This window comes from Carcharodon carcharias, chromosome 7, assembly GCF_017639515.1.
Source record: "Carcharodon carcharias isolate sCarCar2 chromosome 7, sCarCar2.pri, whole genome shotgun sequence".
Lineage (NCBI taxonomy): Eukaryota > Metazoa > Chordata > Chondrichthyes > Lamniformes > Lamnidae > Carcharodon > Carcharodon carcharias.
Window position 1 is genome coordinate 156,656,116 of NC_054473.1, and position 19,700 is coordinate 156,675,815.

The window sequence follows — 19,700 nt, forward strand, 5'->3', positions numbered from 1 at the left end:
TTCATGGGGTCCAGAGTCGATGTTGAAGACTCTCAGGGCAACTCCCTCCTGACTGTATACCACTGTGCCACCACCTCTGCTGGGTCAGTCCTGCCGGTGGGACAGGACAAACCCAGGGATGGTGATGGTGGTGTCCGAGACATTATCTGTAAGATATGATTCCGTGAGGATGACTATGTCAGGCTGTTGCTTGACTAGTCTGTGAGACAGCTCTCCCAACTTTGGTACTAGCCCTCAGATGTTAGTCAAGAGGACCTTGCAGGGTTAAGTGCTGAGTTTGCCATTGTCTTTTCCGGTGCCAAGGTCGATGCCGGGTGGCCCGCCCAGTTTCATTCCTTTTTTTTTGAGACTTTATAACAGTTTGATACAACTGAGTGGCTTGCTAGGGCATTTAAGAGTCAATCACATTGCTGTGGGTCTGGAGTCACATGTAGGCCAGACCAGGTAAGGAAGGCAGATCAGTGAACCAGGTGGTATTCTATGACAATCAACAATGGTTTCATGGTCATCATTAAGCCTTTAATTCCAGATTTTTATCAAATTGGTGGTGGGATTCGAACCCAGGTCCCCAGAGCATGACTAGTCCAGTGACAATATCGTTATGGCATCATTTAGATATTTGTCAGAGGCTTTTTAGAAGTACACCACATCATGGGGCCTCCCATCATCCAATTCATGTTAGCTCTTCAAAAAAAGTCAGGGAGATTGCTGGGGTCTGTCTTTGTGTTTCTGAGTTCACTGTTTTTTGCCACTTTATTATCACATCACGTTTACTCCTGATAATTGACTCCATTATTTTACATATTGATACAGAAGGCAGGAAAATTTCACTAGGTGAAGTGGACAGCTCCAGGATAGCAGTAGGAAAGTTGCATGATTCGATTTCTAGTTTATAATATGATTTGAAAACCTCATGATAGATTAATATTGTTCGCCCAATGAATGACTGGGCACATTTTGGTTTAACTTGAGAAAAAGTCTTAAAAATTATTAGACAAATTGTTTGCTACTCATTATGGACTGTTTTGGAAAAAAAAAAGCATGCTAAGTTAAACCTTGAAAGGAGATTTTTGTAAGAAATAGACAAATGGTAAAAATTACATAGTCTTGTGTTCTAGACAATGAATGAGTCACTTATTCACCACAGTGTTCTCGGACCTCATTACTTCATTGCATTGAATTACATTGAACATAGTACAAAAACAAGCCAAACAGTTAAGCCAGTGTTTATTCGCCACGTGAGCCTCCTCTCATCCTCCTTCATCTAACTAAATCAGCTAAATCCTCTAATCCTTTCTCATCTTTAAATGCATTTATGCTTAGTTACCTCAACTAATTCCCATAGTGGCGAGTTTCACATTCCAACCACACTCTGGGTAAAGATGTTTCTTCTGAATTCCCTATTTAATTTCTTGGCGACTACCTTATATGAGTGGCCCTCTTAGTTTTGCTCTTCTCTACAAGTGGAAACACCTCTGCGTGTGTCTATGATGTATCAAAACCTTGCATAATTTTAAAGATCTCTATTAAGTCACCCTTCAGTCTCATAATAAGATTCTTGTAGATCCAAGTTTTTCTAACTTCGAATTTATCATGTAATTTCTCCAGCTTTTTAAATATAAAATAAAATTAAGATGCTTTTAACCTGCTTGTTTGATCTCCGCTTTCAGATGGGAATTTTGGTATTGGAGCACCAAAATGATATGACACAAGTTCATGCCCACAATATATATAGACGGCATCAGAATACTGTATCATAGTTTACGTTATATCCAATCTCATACTGAATTAAACCAGCGCTCAAGCATTTTTTAAAGCTAATATGAGATTAGAGTTCACTTTTTTAAAATTTATATGTTCATGGAATGTGGCATTGCTGGCTAAGCCAGTATTTATTGTCTGTCCCTAATTCCCCTTAGCACCTTGAACTGCTGCAGTCCATGTGGTGTAGGTACACCCTCAGTGCTGTTCGGAGGGGAGTCTCAGGATTGTGTGTGGCTTGGAGAGGGTCTTGCAGGTGATGGTTCCCATCTATCTGCTGCCCTTGTCCTTCTTGGTGGTAGAGATCATGGGTTTGAAAGGTGCTGTCTAAGGAGACTTGGTGAGTTCCTGCAGTGCTCGTTGTAGGTGGTGCACACTGCTGCCACTGTGTGTGGGTAGTAGAGGGAGTGAATGTTGAAGGTAGTGGATGGGGTCAAGCTTCTTGAGTGTTATTGGAGCAGCACTCATCCAGTCAAGTGGAGAGTATTCCATCGCGCTCCTGACTTGTGCCTTGTAGATAGTGGACAGGCTTTGGAGAGGCAGGAGGTGAGTTACTCGCCACAAGATTCCTAGCCTCTGATTTATATGGCTAGTCCAGTTTAGTTTCTGGTCAATGTAACCCCTAGGATGTTGATGATAGTGGACAGGCTTTAGAGAGGCAGGAGGTGAGTTACTCGCCACAAGATTCCTAGCCTCTGACCTACATGGCTAGTCCAGTTTAGTTTCTGGTCAATGGTAACCCCTAGGATGTTGATAATGGGGGATTCAATGATGGCAATACCATTGAGTCATTAGGTGGATTTACACTGGCTGTTTTGTTTTTGGAAAAGTTTTCCAGAATAAATTGGCTTAATATGCCTGAAACATGCAAAAAAAAACCAAGCTGAGAATACATTATGCCTTAACATGTTGAAATTTTAGCCTTTCAGTAAAGTTCTGAACACCACTACTTTTCCAAACAATTTCCAGGACTATCGACTTCATTGCTGTGTGAATGCTTTATGCATGTCTCAGTTCTGTAACTGATAAGTGGTAGCAATGAAGTGTTTTTTTTCTGGGGAGAAGGATGTGAGTCAAGGGATAGGGCCCCACTTCTTAAACAAACCATCGTTTCAGTCTCTGATAGGAAATCTTTATTTTGGGCTAGAAAAGTGAATCCTAGGATGGATTGAAGAAAAATAACAAAACACATTTAGATAGAAAAGTTCTGTTGAAAGGTCATTCCGACTCGAAACGTTAACTGTGCTCCTCTCTGCAGAAGCTGCCAGACCTGCTGAGTTTTTCCAGGTATTTTTGTTTTTGTTTTAGATAGAAAAGTGTTACCTGAGCCATATGAAATATTCTTTTTTCTAGTTCTGTGTTCTTCTATGAACTTTGGGGGTTACTTCTATAAAGATCCATGGCTGCATACAATAACCTACTGAGACCTGGTAAAATGTTGATTTTCTAATGTCAAACAGACATACCTCGCTACACATTGAAAGTGAAATTCACTTGTAATAGGTTTTGGTTTTTGCATGCTTTTTTCATGGAATTGTAATTTTTTTTGACATCTAAGAGCAATTTAAAAAGTTTAAAATAAAAGTGAGACAAGTACATCTGGCCACACCGAACCAAAAAGGATAGAAGATAACAGAAGAGGAATGTGCAGCACGGACAAATTAAAAGGGAACTGGACGCTGGAAGCAGCAGGCAAAAATTGTTGCCATTGTGAAATTGGATTAGGGAGGTGGAGGAGCTTGCAATATGTTAATATAAGTAATAAAATTAACCTCATTATCACAGGAAAAGAAAGGAGATTTTAGAAGAAAGTAATTTAAAATTAATTTGCACTCTCTAAGCTGCATTAATTCAGCTTGAACTGAATTAAATATTCAGTCGGTAGCTGATCTAAATACCTTGCAGCATTTTTTTTGTAAAATAAACAAAAATTCAAAGGTGGGTAGTGAGTTATTACACAGTCACTTTTCTTTAACATGAAACCTTTCAATTTTGTCATTGTCTTGGGTTTTCAGACTGTTGTTTGTTCTCTTATTGATCAGGTGAAAGGCCATTTGTGTGTCTAATCTGTCTGTCAGCATTTACAACAAAGGCAAACTGTGAGCGACACCTGAAAGTTCACATGGACACCCTGAATGGTAATTTACTCTTCAACCCAGAAATTCTGTCTGCAAGATATTTTTAGCTTGTTGCTTCCCCATGTGTAATGTATTACTCTCTCACGTGTTATTGTGTGTAGTGATGAATTTATATTCAAAATATAAGGTACTGTTTAATTAAGATAAATCTTCTCCAAAGTGTCATGCATTGTTCAATTCACTTGAATGAATTGGGCAGTAGGAATATCTAATAAATAATTCAGATATTTAGTTAAAACTTAGCCCTTTTTTCAACCTCTCTCAAACTGCTGACCACCACATATCCTAAGAAGTGAGCATGATTAGTATACTGGGTATCCAGTGAGAGATGTATTCCTAACTGTGTGTAGCTTTCCATCCACCCAAAATGGAAATTTTACTGCAGTGTGATGTTTCAACTGGTGATCAGAGTTCAGCTGGCTGAGACTTCCATCCTTAAATATTAGACAGCCCTGAGATTAAAACCCAGATGTTCTGATTCAGAGGCAAATAATTTATTTATTGCTTGTTCTTCCAGATAGGCCCAAGGCATACCTCTAAGCTCAGCTAAATTGGCAAAGTTATAATCTTATTTACACTTTGGGCTCTTGTCCAGTTTTCTTGAAAGCTTTCATTATTCCAGTGGTATTTATTTTTATATGTTTAGGGATATCTGTATCTGGAACATTTCTGTTTTGGAAAAACAGTCTATTTTTGGGAGAGAAATGAAATCCGCATCTAAAACCAATTTTTCTTTTTGTATTTTTCTTCCACTGTAATTTTTGCATTTGTTTGATTAAAAATGACATGAATCAGTGAAAAATAATGGTGGCCATTTAATACATTTTCTCAGACAACCTATTGCCTGAGAAGCACAGGGGTGTGGAGATGTAAATCAATAACTCTAACGGTATAATGTGAACTGCATTGGTTGCCAGACTGCCCAAGCAAAAGACCTTTTTCAGCTATCTTGATTACTGTCACATTCTTAACTGATTCAGACCAGCCCAAAGTAAATATAGAGTTTAAACTGAGCTTTCATGCAAAAACTCAATGCAAATATTTCTCACGTCCTACTTCATATGATGTCTACTTTAGTTATCTAGAATGTGTTCTTTTTAGTCAATTGTAGAAACGTATATCAAAAAAATTATTTGTTGAAGTTTTAAGTCATCTAAATTTAAAATTGTCCTTTGCTCCCACTTTGAGTAGTTTACTAAATAATTAAATGTTCATATAGCTATAACACTATAGATCCTTGAAGAAATTAATTCTTTCTTTGCAATAATTTCTACAAGCGCCAAACTTGTAATTTTAGCAAACTAGTTGCTGCTGTCTGTGTCCCTCAGAAGAAGGTAACTAGTTATAAAGCACTGTTCACATCTGCAAGATACTCCAAGGTGCTATATAGCAATTGAATTAATTTTGAACTTCCATCACTGATTTTTTTTGGTGGGTAAGCACATTAGCTAATTAGCACAAGGCTAGGTCTCACAAACAGTAATAAGATAAAGGCTATGTTTATATATGCCACAGCACTAGGGGGAGCACCTCCTGCACATGCAGGGCTGCAGTACAAGTGCCTGTGATGTCATTGACAGCGATGTCCCATGCAACTGCCTGCATTAAAATGAACTAAAACAATAAAGAAAACAGAACACTGATCTAGATTCTTCCCCGTGACCCCCGCCACTCACTTGCATTCCTGTTGTTACCCATTGCCACTCCTCCACACATCCCCCTGCTTCCTCCCACTTTCCCCCTCGGCCCCTCGCTGCTTTCTTTGTCACTGGCTCACTTGCCCTGCTACCTCCCACTTTCCGCAAGCTCCATTCGCCACTTCTCCCCCTGTTCCTCGTGCAGCCTCTCACCCCGTCCTTTACCGCTGGCTCACTTCTGGAATGGATGCCGGGGAGTGGATGGGAGAAGCGAAGGGAATAGTGAGGGGTTCACAGAAGGGAGAGGGAAGAAGCGGGAGGGAGCAGGAGCTGAGATTTCAGGACTTTCAATGATGAAATAAGAAGTTGGAGAAACTATGCATACACCAGCAGCCAGAGTGGGCATTGACTTCCCCATTTCCTTTTCCTGTTCGGCAGCAGCAGGAGTTACACACTGAGATAAATGACCGGTTAATTTGCTTTATTTTGGAGCTGTTGATTGGAGAATAATATGAGTCAGGAGATTAACAAAACTCTCCTGTTTTTGTTTAAATAGTGCCTTGGAATCTTTTACATCCACCCAAGGAGACAGACAAGGTCTCTGTTTGATATCTCATGCAGAAGAGAATGCCTTCAGCATGACTTCTGCCTCAGTGCCATGCTGATATGTTTGAAACATTAGGTTGTATGATATCTTAAAAGGAAATCATGGGTTTAAAAACTGGATGCTTTGTACTTGCACTAAATAGCCAAAGTATCCTCTATTTTTAGCCCATTTTGAAGTGTTCCTTTTACAATAATACTGCAAGGATCCCTTTAATAACCATTTGACTAGCCAAATATTGAAGGGAAGAGTTTCCGTTGACAGTAGAATTGGAGAACACTTCTTCCATCATTAGAGTTTTTATAGTTCATCTGTTTTCAGACTGGTTGTGACTCTCTGTTTTGTAAATCGCATGTTTAGACTTTTTTTTTATAAGAGGACGACGGTGCTTTTTATACTTTCACTCCAAAACCTTTCATTTGGCTTGTGGCATCAAGTTTAAACAGTTTAAATAGCATCTGCATCATTTATCTTTTGTGATGCACCCAAAAGAAAGGTGCAAGTGTCAGCAGCCATTCTATTTGTCCATTGGCTGATATGGACTGGATGTCGGAGTGGTCAGTGACATCTTGTGTATTCTTATGTTCATCAAGTACACCACAGGAAGAAATTATAGCGCCTTCAAGTCCCAAGGTACTTTACAATGAATGACGTACTTTTGAAGTATAGTCACTGTTGTAACGTAGGAAATGTGGCAGTCAATTTGCACATAGCAAGTGCCTGCGGACAGCAATGTGTTAATGGCCAGATAATCTATTTTTAGTGATATAGATTGAAGGCTACTTATTGGCCAGGACATTGGGAGAACTCCCCTGCTCAACTTTGAATAGTGTTATGGAAGTTTAAACACCCACCTGAGAGGGCACAGGTGACCTCGGTTTAACATCTCTCATGAAAAATGGCATCTTTGGCACTGCAGTACATCCTCAGAATGGCAGTGGAGTGTCGGTCTAGATTTAGTGCACAAGTTCCTGGGGTGGGATTTGAACTCACGACCATCTGACTAGGGCAAGAGTGCTACCATTGGACCAGGGGGAGGCCGTGGTGTAGTGGTATTGTCACTGGACTAGTATTCTAGAGACCCCAGAGACAAGGGGGCCCGGGTCTGAATCCCACCACGGCAGGTGGTGAAATTTGAACTCAATTTTAAAAAATCTGGAATTAAAAGTCTGATGATGACCATGAAACCATTGCCAAAACCCATCTGGTTCACTACTGTCCTTTAGAGAAGGAAATCTGCCATCCTTACCTTATCTACATGTGCCAAAATGTGGTTGACTCTTAAAAATGCCCTCTGAATGATGGCAATTAGGGATAGGCAATAAATAAACACGCACATCCATGAACGAATAAAAAAAAACTATATAAAATATGCAGGCATAGGAGGTGCCGAATGTATAAAATTAAGACACCGTATGTTGGGGATGGGGAGGAAAAATATAATGGGAAAACTGCGAAAAGAAAGCCTGAAAGAACAAAAAGCAATGAAATGACCAGTATTTTTGCAGCCTACCTTTGTAGGAGCTAGCTAGTTGCATTGCCAGTTGAGCAGTCCATTGATGCCAACATTGCATCCAAGTCAGGAAGTATCTGTGGCTGGAAAACCCCTTACCTGGTTGATGCTATAAATTTGTTTCTAGCATCCTAAGATTGAAATCAGCTGGGTTCAAGAACCAGAAATGATCGTATATTTGAATACTGCAATTGGTCGTCTTATAATTAAATCCTATAGAAATGTGTTTTAAAAATCAAAATTTCAAAATAAATTGAAGTCCTTAATTTCACTCCATAAGTTTAAACAGTATACTTTTCATAGTTCCCAATCCCTGGCAGGAGTTTACTCTTTAGATACATATATCAAACTGTTTTCACTGCAGTTGAAAAGTAACTAAAACAGGTAATCATCGAATCCTGCACTGGAGTTCTAATGGTTTGAATTATTATGTTTTCTAGACAGTAGATACACTGTATGTAATGGATTAAACATGTCAAAATATATATTCTAATTCAAAATATAGCTCTCTTACTGGAAGGTTTTCTCCTATAGTTAATGCATTTTGTTAATGATTATGCTCAGCCCTTCCAAGTAGGTTAATTAGCCATAGTCCACAATGGACCAAAGGCATCTCTCTCCATTAGAGAGACACAATGGTTATATATAGCTTGAGAGGCACCACTTGCAAGCATGGGGCAAGGTGAGGAGACAGGCCTCTATGAACTACCACAGCCAGTACTGGGATTGAACCCATACCACTGGCGTCATTCTGCATCACACTCTAGTCATCTATCATCTAGCCAGCTGAGCTAACTGACCCTGACACCAAGCTGCCTGCCCCTTCCAGCCTAGTCAGAAACTGAATAAACCTATGGGAGAAAACTGCCTTGAATTTGCTATTTAATTTGGCCACATTTTAGAGTCCCTGACTTTCTCAAGAGATCCAGTTTGTTTCCAATCATCCCAGAATGTTTGACTTGATTGCTGTCTTAATCGTTCAACTATCATCTATTTACCACTATGTTTTTAATATGTTGCCATGTTAAAACTAAATATTTTTGGAGAGTAAATTCCAACTTACTCTACTCTTTCCATCTTACTCATTGAAAGTGAAATATTGCTATAACACCACCTCCCAGTTCTAAGGTATCATATTGTTTATAAATCACTTTTAGGCCAAGAATCTTGAATGAATAGACTTTGAAGAGACTTACTGGTATTATAACAAGTAATCTGCTACACTGTATAATCTAGTAAATTCTTGACTCAGGGATTTGAGATACACATCCATCAATCATTGTCAGTTGTTCTCAGTCGGGCATTTAATCCCAGAAAATGACACTTTGCTTCCATGAGACATTCTGCCTAATTTTCTTATACACAACAGTAAAACAATGCCTCCAAGAAGTGAAATGACACTGCCACTAGCAATCGTAGGAGGACCTGTAATTCATACTCCATGGTCAAGAAGAATGAATGAACCAAGGTCCACAGTGAAAGATAAAATGAAGCTTAATGTTAGGATTTTCTGTAAATCAGATGTAACTAGATTTCATAGAAACTTAGAGCAAAGGAGGCCTGTGGCCCATCGCACATTTGATTCTGTATTTGTCATTATACACGTTTTTGGCTTTCTTGCCTAAGAGATTTGTTTGGAGAAATCAGCTCCCATTTATATTAATATGCACATGGGAGGCAATGCCAAGTTATTTTACTGGAAATCGATGGTCTATTTTCAAGAGCTTTCACATAAAGTGCATGTGCCTGTAGACTGGAAGATATAGTTTCCATCTCTCTCTTTGTTATTGCCAATAATAGCAACAACTGAAATTTACACTGCCCCTTTATCCTAATAAAACATCTCAAGATGCTTCACAAGAGCAATATAAAACAAGCCAAAGAAGGAGATATTAAGTCAGATGACCAAAGCTTAATCAACGAAATAGGTTTTAAGGAGTCTCTGAAAAGAGGTGAGGTGTAGGGAGGGTATCTGGAGCACAGGGCCTAGGTCACTCCAGGCATGGCCATAAATGGCAGAGTGATTAAAATCAAGGGTATTAAAATTAATTTTAGATGAGCATTAGATAAGTGCAGATATCTCGGAGATTTGTGGGGCTGAAGCAGATTACAGAGATAGGGAAGGGCGCAGTCATGTAGGGATTTGAAAACAAGGATGAGAATTTTAAAATCAAGCCATTGGCTCCTGCCAAGCAATGTAGGTTAGTGAGCTCAGGGAAAATAGTTGAATGGTATGATGTGAGTTAAGACACAGGCAGCAGAGTTTTGAATGACCTTAAATTTAGGGAGAGTAAAATATGGGCAACCATCCGGGATTGCATTGGAATAGTCAAGTCTAAAGGTAACAAAAGCATGAATGAGTATTTCAGCAGCAGATGAGCTGACACAGAGACGAAGTTGGGTGATGTTACAGGCTGGAAACAGGTGGCTTTAACGATGATGCAAACATGGAGTCAGAAAGTCATCTAGGGGTCAAATGTGCCAAGATTGTGAGTAGACAGGCTTGATGTCAGACTGTTGCCAGGTTAAGGGAAGGAGAATTAGTAGCTAGGGAATGGATTTGGAGAGGAGAACTATGGCTTCAATCTTCCCAATGTTTATTGGGAGGAAATCTCTGCTTATCCAGTACAGGACGTCAGATAAGCAGTCTGATAATTTAACAACAGTGATGGAGAAAGCTGGTGGAGAGGTTGAGCTAGGTGTCGTCCGTGATTGTGTGAAAACTAACATTCTGCTTTCCGATGATCTCATCAAGGGACACCATGTAGATGGGAAGTAGGAGGGAAGGGCCAAGGATAGATCCTTAGCGGTCGCCAAAGGTAGCGGTATGGGAGCAGCCAGAAGAGCCATTGTAAGTGATTATCTGCCATGATTAGATAAATAGAATGGAACCACTGAGAGCTGTCCCACCCTGCTGGATAACAGCGGAGAGGCGTTGGAGGAAGATACCTTGATTACCTGTGCAAAGGCTGCAAACAGATCAAGAAGGGTGAGGAGGGAACACTCATAAGATGTAATTGTGACAAAGACCTTAACATCTTGGAGATATTAAGTCAGATGACCAAAGCTTAATCAACGAAGTAGGTTTTAAGGAATCTCTTTAAAGAGGGGAGGTGTAGGCAGGTATCTGGAGCACAGGGCCTAGGCCACCCCAGGCATGGCCATCAGTGGTAGAGTGATTAAAATCAAGGGTATTAAAATTAATTTTAGATGAGCATTAGATAAGTGCAGATGTCTCGGAGAGTTATGGGGCTGAAGCAGATTACAGATTACTTTGAGAAGCAAGCACGGAAACCAGATTGCAGGGATTTGAACATGGGACTTCTAGAAAAGATGAGAACAGATTTGGGAGGCAATAATATAAAAATTGCCTTGTTCATATATGCTAAACTTTTGCAATTTTTTAAAACTTCCTTGCCACAGTAAGCAGACCTGCTTCAAAATTTTCCTAGTAGTATGTCATAAATGATCAGCTGTCCTTTTTTACTAACAGGCAGCTTGATGCTCATTCTTGATCATGCACAACTTAGAATTATCAGAAAGCAAAGCATGATTTTCTTTTAAAAATTAAAAAAATGAAGTTCAGGATTGAGATCATCAGGTTTTAAGTTACAGCCCAAAAGGAACATGAGAGAACGTTTTCTTCAGAATTCGTGAACGGGGATGCTGTGGTTGCACGTTCTTGAAAATGACCACAGAAATCAGTGACATCAAAACTATGTTTTGGTAACATTGCATTCAGTAGATAGTTCCCCACAGTCTTATCCTTCTGAGTTTTCTGCTTCGTTATATGGAGAAGTAGCAAGGTGATAATATTTTAAACCAGCTTTTAGATTTTGTACAAGTTATTTGGCACATAAGATAAAATTATTCAGAACTCTGATGGGGAGCTGGACTGCATAACACAAGCCATTGACCAGATACAATCACCGAAAGAACAAAAAAAAGTTTGGACTTCCAAAAGGCATTTGATAAGGTGTCGCGCAGCAGACTTGTGAGCAAAATTAGATCTCGTGGAATGAAAGGGACAACTGAAGAAACATGGAAAGTGTCTGAGTGACAGGACTCAAAGTGAACGGTTTTTCGGACTGGAGGAAGGTTTGCAGCGGAGTTCCCCAGAGATCGATATTAGGGCGCATGCTCTTCCTAATATATATTAATGACCCAGACCTTGGTGTATAGGGCACAGTTTCGAAATTTGCCGATGATATGAAACTTGGAAGTACTGTGAACCATGAGGCGAATAATTTAGGACTTCAAAAGGACAAAGGCTGGTGGAATGGGTGGACAAGTGGCAGATGAAATTCAATGCAGGAAAGTGTGAAGTGATGCATTTTGCTAGGAAGAATGCAGAGAGACAACACAAAATAAAGAGTACAATTCTAAAGGGCATGCAGGAGCAGAGGGACCTGGGTGTCTACATGCATATGTTATTGAACGTGGTGGCAGTACAGGTTGAGAGAGCTATTAATACAACATTCAACATCCTGGGCTTTATCAATAGAGGCATTGAGTACAGAAGCAAGGAAATTGCGTTAAACTTGTATAACGCACTGGCTCAGCCTCAGCTGGAGTATTACATCCACTTCTGGGCATCATGTTTTAGGAAGGATCTGAAAGCATTAGAGAGGGTGCAGAAAGATTCCTGAGAATGGTTCCAGGGAACTAGTTGGGTAGGTTGGAGAAGTTGGTACTGTTTTCCTTGAGGAAGAGAAGTTTTAGAGAAATTTTGATAGAGGCGTTCCAAGTCATGAAGGGTCTGGACAAAGTAGATAGGAAGAAACTATTCCCATTGGTGAAAGGATCGAGAACCAGAGGGCACAGATTTAATGTAATTGGCAAAAGAAGCAATGGCGACATAAGAAAAAACTTTTTTACACAGCAAGTGGTTAGGAATGCACTGTCTGAGAGTGTGGCAGAGACACATTCAGTTGAGGCTTTCAAAATGGAATTAGTTCATGATCTGAAAAGGAAAAAATGTGCACGGTTATAGGGAAAAGGCAGGGGAGTAGCACTAGATGAATTGGCTCTTCAGACAGCCAGCACAGACACGACAGGCCGAACAGCCTCCTGTGCTGTAATCATTCTGTGATTTTTTTTGATGGGTGGCTGGGGAATCGTCTGTATGGATGGTGTCTATATGGACTCAGAGACATTTGATAAGGTTCTGCACAAGAGTATTTGCAAAAATGAAAAGCTTGGAATTGGAAGAGGCGTTCTGATACGAGTTGGTAATTGGCTGGGAGGTAGAAGACGGACATAACCCGCTCCTCAGAGAACATTGACTTTATTGCTACTATGTCAACTGTGCTCCCAAAGATAGGCTAATGGAATTGAGATACAGATTAGTCATGATCTCATTGAATGGCAGAATAGGCTTGAGGTGCTGAATGGCCTATGCTTGTTCCATATGAAATTGTCAATGAAAAAAGATAAGTAAACTGCATTTCTAAGTAAGGGATGTATTGGTTTTATAATATTTGAATAAGACAGGAATTGAGATACAGGTCTGTCATGATCTCAAGGACAGCCTTGCATTTCATACTAAAAGTGAAAGAGGTGGTGTGGATTTTAAAGGACAAATCTTTAAGACTGTTGTGTGGTTTGCCATAGGTGTTTGTCATGGCTGTGGATTTGTCTCTACCACAAGAGATACCTTGTACAGTCATCTACTTACCAATCATATGGCCTGCCAGCCAGGTTCAAAAGGTGACTCATATTCCCCAAGGACAGGTCTACCTGCTCTTCCTCTAACAGGTAAGCAAGAAACACATAATGGAAACATCCCACTTTGGTAGTTTAGTGTCAGCTTGAAATGGCAAATGCTTGCATAATTGTAGGTCTGTTCCTTATTTATTGCATTACAGACCAAATGATATTTTTATAAAATGGTTTTTAAATGAGGGAAAATATTCATATTTTAATATTCCAAAGGTTATACAATTTGTTAACAAGGGGAGAAGAAGTAACACCAAGTTTTAGAAACATTTCCAGTTTGCCAATATCAGCCGTATAGAATTCATGGCATTTAAAAATTCTGTTTAAAAGACTAAACAAGTGAAAATAATGCTGGATCTATTCAACTTTTATTTATATTCCTGGTTTATTTTATTTGTAATCTGTTCATCACAGGTGTGAAAATTGCAAATCCTTTCCTAAACCTGAAGTGTAACCAGTGTGAATACGTTGGGGATTCTGAATCAAGCTTGCAGCAACATATTTCATTGCATGTTGTACAAGATACACTTCAATGCAATCAATGCCATGAGAAGCTAAGAAATGCTGCGGAGTTAGTCAAGCACATGGAGATTCATCAAGATAATGAATCACAGCACAATAGGGAGGAAACAAAGGACCGAGATGACGGAGGATCTCCAGCTTTAAGTAAGGAGGCTTCTGAGGAGCTTAATATAGTAGTGAAAGTCAAAGAGGAACCTCTCAATTTGCAGTCTGAAAGTGAAGGTGATAGGACTATGGAGGAGAGTCAGACAGATCCCACCCCTGACCGGTCCTCCAATGTTTCATCACCAAGAAGCACCCTGATGGCAAAAGTGAAGTCAGAGTGTTCAAGTCCAACACCAGTCTCAAGCCCAGTACACTGTGGGACGGGTTCAATTATGCCAGAAGGAACAGTTCTAATACCATATATGTTCAGTCATGAAACTTCCACATTTCCGCAAGCTTCAGAAATTTTAGCCAAGATGTCTGAGCTGGTCCACAGCAGGCTAAAGCAAGGGGTCAACAACTATCCACTTCTTTATGCTGGAGCACCCATTCAAAAAGGAGCAACTTGCTATGAATGTGACATTACATTCAATAATATCAACAACTACTTGGCGCACAAACGTCTCTACTGTTCTAGCAGGCATCAGCAGGCAGAAAATCCTACTGTTGATGACACTGTGAAGGATTCTGCACCCGTAAATAGAAATGAACAAGTAACTCATAGTCCAGCTTCTGGAACGGAAAACCAGCATGCCTCTTCCTCACAGACTGACTCTGAAAGAGACCTACGGATACCAAGCGTCGAGAGTAAACCTCCAGAAATCAAAAATGAGGACAGCACCATGAAGGATACCTCGTCTGAAGGGGAAAGCCTTAGTAGAGTTAGTGAAGGCAGCCGAAGTCCAAGCAACTCCGTTGAAGATTTTGATGATGACCCATCAAAAACTGTTTGTGAAGCCTGCAATATAAGGTTTACCCGTCATGAAACCTATGCTGTCCACAAACGTTTATATTGTGCTTCAAGACATGACCCTCCTCTTCGGAGGCCAAATGGTGGAAAAGCGGCAACCCTTCAGCAAACTGTACGTACACGTAAACGTAGAAAGCTGTATGAGATTCATGGTACTAGCCATCAGCCTCTTCCTTCACCTTCCCCAAGTGAAGCATCTGCTCATAGTCCTTCGGCTGCCATTCTTCAAAGTGCTGGGCTACCTAACAATGTAGAAGCTTTGAAAATTAAACAAGAGGCTCTCTCACTTTCTTCAAGGTCATCTGATTCTCTTTCCCTGTCAACAGGTTATATATTAACAACTCAGTCCAGTGCAACATCATCACCGAGTTCAAGTTCAGATGTTGATGGACCAATTGATCTTAGCAAAAAGCCTCGTATTCAGGAAGAACCGTTGATTCATGTGGCCCCTTTGCATCCAGCTTCTCATTTTTCAACAGACTATCATGAATGTACCTCCTGCAAAATTAGTTTCAACAATGTAGAAAACTATCTCACTCACAAAAAGTATTACTGCTCTTCTACCGCTCTTCAGCACAGTAAGGTGGAGCATCTTGCCAGAGTAAAGATGCAGGCTCCTGCTTCAATAAAAGCTAAGAAAAATAGGATGGAAATTGCAGACCCTCAGATACAAACAGAGGAATTGAAGAAAAAAGATATAAGCACTAAATGTATTCCAGAAAGTCCAAGCGTAGTACATCGCTGTATTACTCCCAACAGCTCTCCAGGAATGTATCACAGTAGTTCAGATGTTTTGCAGGATGGGCCTCAGTTGTCGCCCCATGTTAAGACCTTCTCAGCACCTCAGCGCACTCATTCAGTCATCTGTCCCTATTGTCCACTTAATGGACCAATTGAAGGAGACCTTATTGATCATTTTAAAAATGTTCATGATTTGTTGTTGGCCAAGCAGCTATCAACTGGGCACACAACAGAAGGTTTAATGCACGATATTTCATCGCCAGGTAAACTCATAACAAACAGTATTTCTGAAACGAGTCCTCAGAATTCGATAGTTCCTGCCCCATCTCTCAAATCAGTTGCTCAAATACAGAAGAATACCCCGAATGCCAAAGATCAAAGAGAATCTGTCTCCTCCCAGTCTTCAATCGAAAATCCTTTGCCGAACATCTCACCGAAATCTTTAGTGACATCCTCCCCTAAAGTTGCTTTGAAAATATTACCAGTGCCTGAAAGCCCCAGGAACCCAGGTTTCAAATCCCTCAGCCCATCCATTAATGTTGACAAATCTGTTCAGACAGCCATGTCACTCCCAAGCCCAGTGCAGAATGGAAACCACAGATACTGTCGCTTGTGTAACATCAAGTTCAGTAGCCTTTCAACTTTTATAGCTCACAAGAAGTATTACTGTTCTTCTCATACTGCAGAACATGTGAAATAAGTTCTTGCATCTGCAAGCTATATCGTGAATGTTTGCTCTGATATTTGGCACAAATTACCTAACACCTCAATACCTGTGCATTTGCTGTACAGTTTAGAAACAATCATGAAAACACAACATTGGTTTCTGGTGTTCAAATGTTAACCACATTCCAGCCTTAGTAAGTTAAGATGGCCCAGGATGGGGAGACATTTTTTTCATACTATCTCCTTAAATTGGATTCATTTTCGAACTCCTATGCTTAGCTGGTGAAATACATTAAAGGATTGTACTTTCTCAGTTGACTGAATAAGGATGATATATATAAATTAAATCTTTCACACCTATTTACATGCCTAGCGTTTAATATACTCATTTTGAAGAAACCATGTGAAAGAGCCAATAGGGATGTTTACCAGCTACATAACAAAATATTTTTATAATAATCTCCCAAACCAAATTAATTATATGCTGATTTTCTTTGAAACATTTTTGGAATCTTCCATGTGCAACCTTTGGGTGAGTTTAAAACAAAGCAAGTATTATACTTTAATCACTTATTTGACAATCTGGCACCTACATTTGCTTTTATTTAGGGAAATAGCCTGCAGATTATGAAAGGTGGATGGAAATGTTCGAGTTAGTTAAAGTTGAAGTATCCCACAAGTTTGTTCATTGAATAAACTCATGTTAAATCCTCTGTAACCTCGTGTGCTGGTTAAATTTCCCGCTTCTGAAGGAATTTTATTACAATATAACTTTCAGTGTTTTCAATCTTAAGGGGGTCCCATGCCATTAAAAATAGCCAACCTGCCATGAATTTCAAACCTTTTTTTGGACGTTGGATGCATTTTAATTCTAGGACAGGCTTGGCTTTGATTGGCAGATTGACCAGAACTTGGTCTTACAAATTCAGTATTTATAACTCAAGTCAAAAATATTGGAAATAATTCATAAGAAAATTTTTGGAACAGTCACGTGTTTCTTCACAATTTTTATCACACAAATACTGACAGTTGAATACTACTGAAATATTGAAAAGTGATCACTAGGGGGCAGAATAGTTTAAAACTAGTTTGTGTAGATTTAGTGATACTCTTGCTAATTGTTTAGTTAGTGCATGCTAAAGCTGTCAAGTCTTCATTTCAGTACATTCAATTCAACTGTAGTAATGTCTCTAATTTTTATTTATTAGTGTTGTATTTATTATCAGGGTTTACATGCAAAGCCAGCACTAAAGCAAAAATGTGTTGGGAGCAGCATTTTTTTTTATTTTTGAGCTTCGTTTACCAGAACAGGATTCAAATTAACATAGTAAATGTTATGGAAAAAAATTAATTTGAACTGTTTCGTTGTACAATATCCATAGGTCCAATGCATCTCGGGATTAATTGCCTTTCTTTTGCGTTTTATCATTTGTATACCAAGCTTATTGCTATAATGTACATTAAGTGTGCTTAATGAATGGAATGGTGTCTTGGTGCTTTAATGTGAATGATTCCTAATCTTTATCAATGTGGCCTTTTTCATGAATTATTGTTGATCATGATTGTGTTTTATGTTGCTCATCTAAAAGGTATAATGTTAGATGAAAGGAACAATTGCTTTGTTCAGTGGCATTCGTGTGAGTTAAAAATGTCTTAACATTTTTAAGATTTGAGTGCGATGAAAGGAGGAAGAGATGGCCGTCAGCCTGACTGGGCCTGAGTAAACATCTTGGAAATTAGAGCACAGAGTAACACAATTTGGCCCATCATAGATGTGGCAGTGTTAGCTCTAACCTAAATTTCTCTGTTCACCTCTTCCCACTTTCTAGCCCCCACAACCCCCACCAGTGAGTGTCATGCTCTGTTTGGAACTAAACAAACTCATTTTCCATCAATGGAGGGAAAAATGAGAGGCAAAAGTGGCACTTGGACCAAAAATTCAGTGGTACCGAGTGAGCATCTGCTGTACTCCCAGGCAGATTTATTTTCTTTCGGGTCAAAACATGTTACTGACCAAATATTACACCCGTAGACTGTTACCTACAATGCCTTGGTAGTCTTTTTGAAGGTATATTGTGGTATAATTTTAAATATCATTCGGATTTTATTCATCCAGAAGATTGTTACATCACTAAATTAAATAAAACACCTATGGCTACTCTACAGTTTGTAGACTGCAAATGTTTTGTAAAGATTTATGAAAGCAATGACATTTAAATGAAGTTGGATCAAGCAAAAGGTATATGGTCTCTGAAACTCTTGTTGTTTGCATGATTGTTCCTATGTAATCGGAAAAGCTATGCTTTGGTTGCACGTGTGTCTTTCTAAGACTTTATGAAATACAAGATTTTTTACTTTTCCAGAAGGTGCTGTTAATTTATTTATATTGTAGAGCAGTGTTTACTATGATAATCTGTGGAATAAACCTTGACATAAGTCTCTCTCTACAAAGCAGTGCAAATGGATGTTCAGTTTAATAAATCCATTTTTACACTTTTTGCACTGTACTGTATGAATTTTGCTGAATGATGTAGTTTAGAAGCTATTTACAGGATATTTATGTTTCAATTCAGCACTTTTATACCTCTGAATTTGCCTAATATAGTGACCAATAACTTTCAACTCTCAGTTGAAGGCTGCCTTCAGTGATTTAACCATTTCTGAGACTGATCATGTTGTTAAATTGAATGTCATTCTTAATTTCCAATTGGGAACTGACCCCTACACACTAGTTTGAGCTATGCATGCTAATAAATTGTCCAGTGGGACACCTGAAGCACTACTATGCCTCTCTTGTCTTTGTGAGTCCTTTTGTATAACGTGTTTCTCTCTGAATAAGTATCTTTCTTAAGACGAAAGTAATTGCACTTTCGCATGAAGAGACAGAACCACAGTGAGTATATTATGCCAGTGAAGTTGGACTTCTCCATGGACCCAACATTCATAGTATTCCGTCTGTTATATCCCATTCTTATATTGGACTGAATAAGTTAGTTTGTGGCATGGAAAAACTGACCATGCAATACTGTTTTGAATTCATTCACAACACTTGTATTTCCTAGAAATTGAGCACAGAGTTTGTTTCAAATACAGTCATTGGAGAAGGACACTATGTAAACATAGAACAGTGGTGGGGTGGGGCAGGGGAGTAGTTGCACATAGGGAAATTAAAAATTCTTGTTTTAGCTGGAATAAAAAGCCATATCTCCACTTTTAAATTTTACAGCATTAACAAGATGGTGATATATTTGGCATTAATTTTATGCTGTAAATTGGCAGTGTGTGTTGAAACATTGGTGACCTTTAAAGGTTCCTGATGTGAAGAAAGGGCTGTGTAACTAATTGATCAACATCTATGAAAGTTTTCTTGTAATATAGGCTAGTGGATTTGTATTGACTGCAGTTGAAATATACTATTTCAGTTTTCAAAAGACTCTCCTACAAA

The 19,700-nt window shown here is 39.2% G+C and overlaps 1 protein-coding gene across 4 annotated transcripts in view; it reads left to right on the forward strand.

Annotated features, from left to right (window-relative positions):
• Window positions 1-19,037, forward strand: part of zfpm1 (zinc finger protein, FOG family member 1) — a 233,757-nt gene extending 214,720 nt beyond the window's left edge. For 3 of the 4 annotated variants that reach the window (XM_041190956.1, XM_041190954.1, XM_041190955.1), the window contains 3 exons: window positions 3,804-3,899; window positions 13,267-13,410; window positions 13,786-19,037. In XM_041190956.1, coding sequence (XP_041046890.1) covers window positions 3,804-3,899; window positions 13,267-13,410; window positions 13,786-16,289 — 2,744 coding nt within the window. In that variant the 3' untranslated portion in view covers window positions 16,290-19,037. The remainder of the gene's footprint in view (window positions 1-3,803; window positions 3,900-13,266; window positions 13,411-13,785) is intronic. The other variant, XM_041190957.1, reaches the window with a different exon arrangement.
• The last annotated feature ends 663 nt before the right edge of the window (window positions 19,038-19,700 follow it).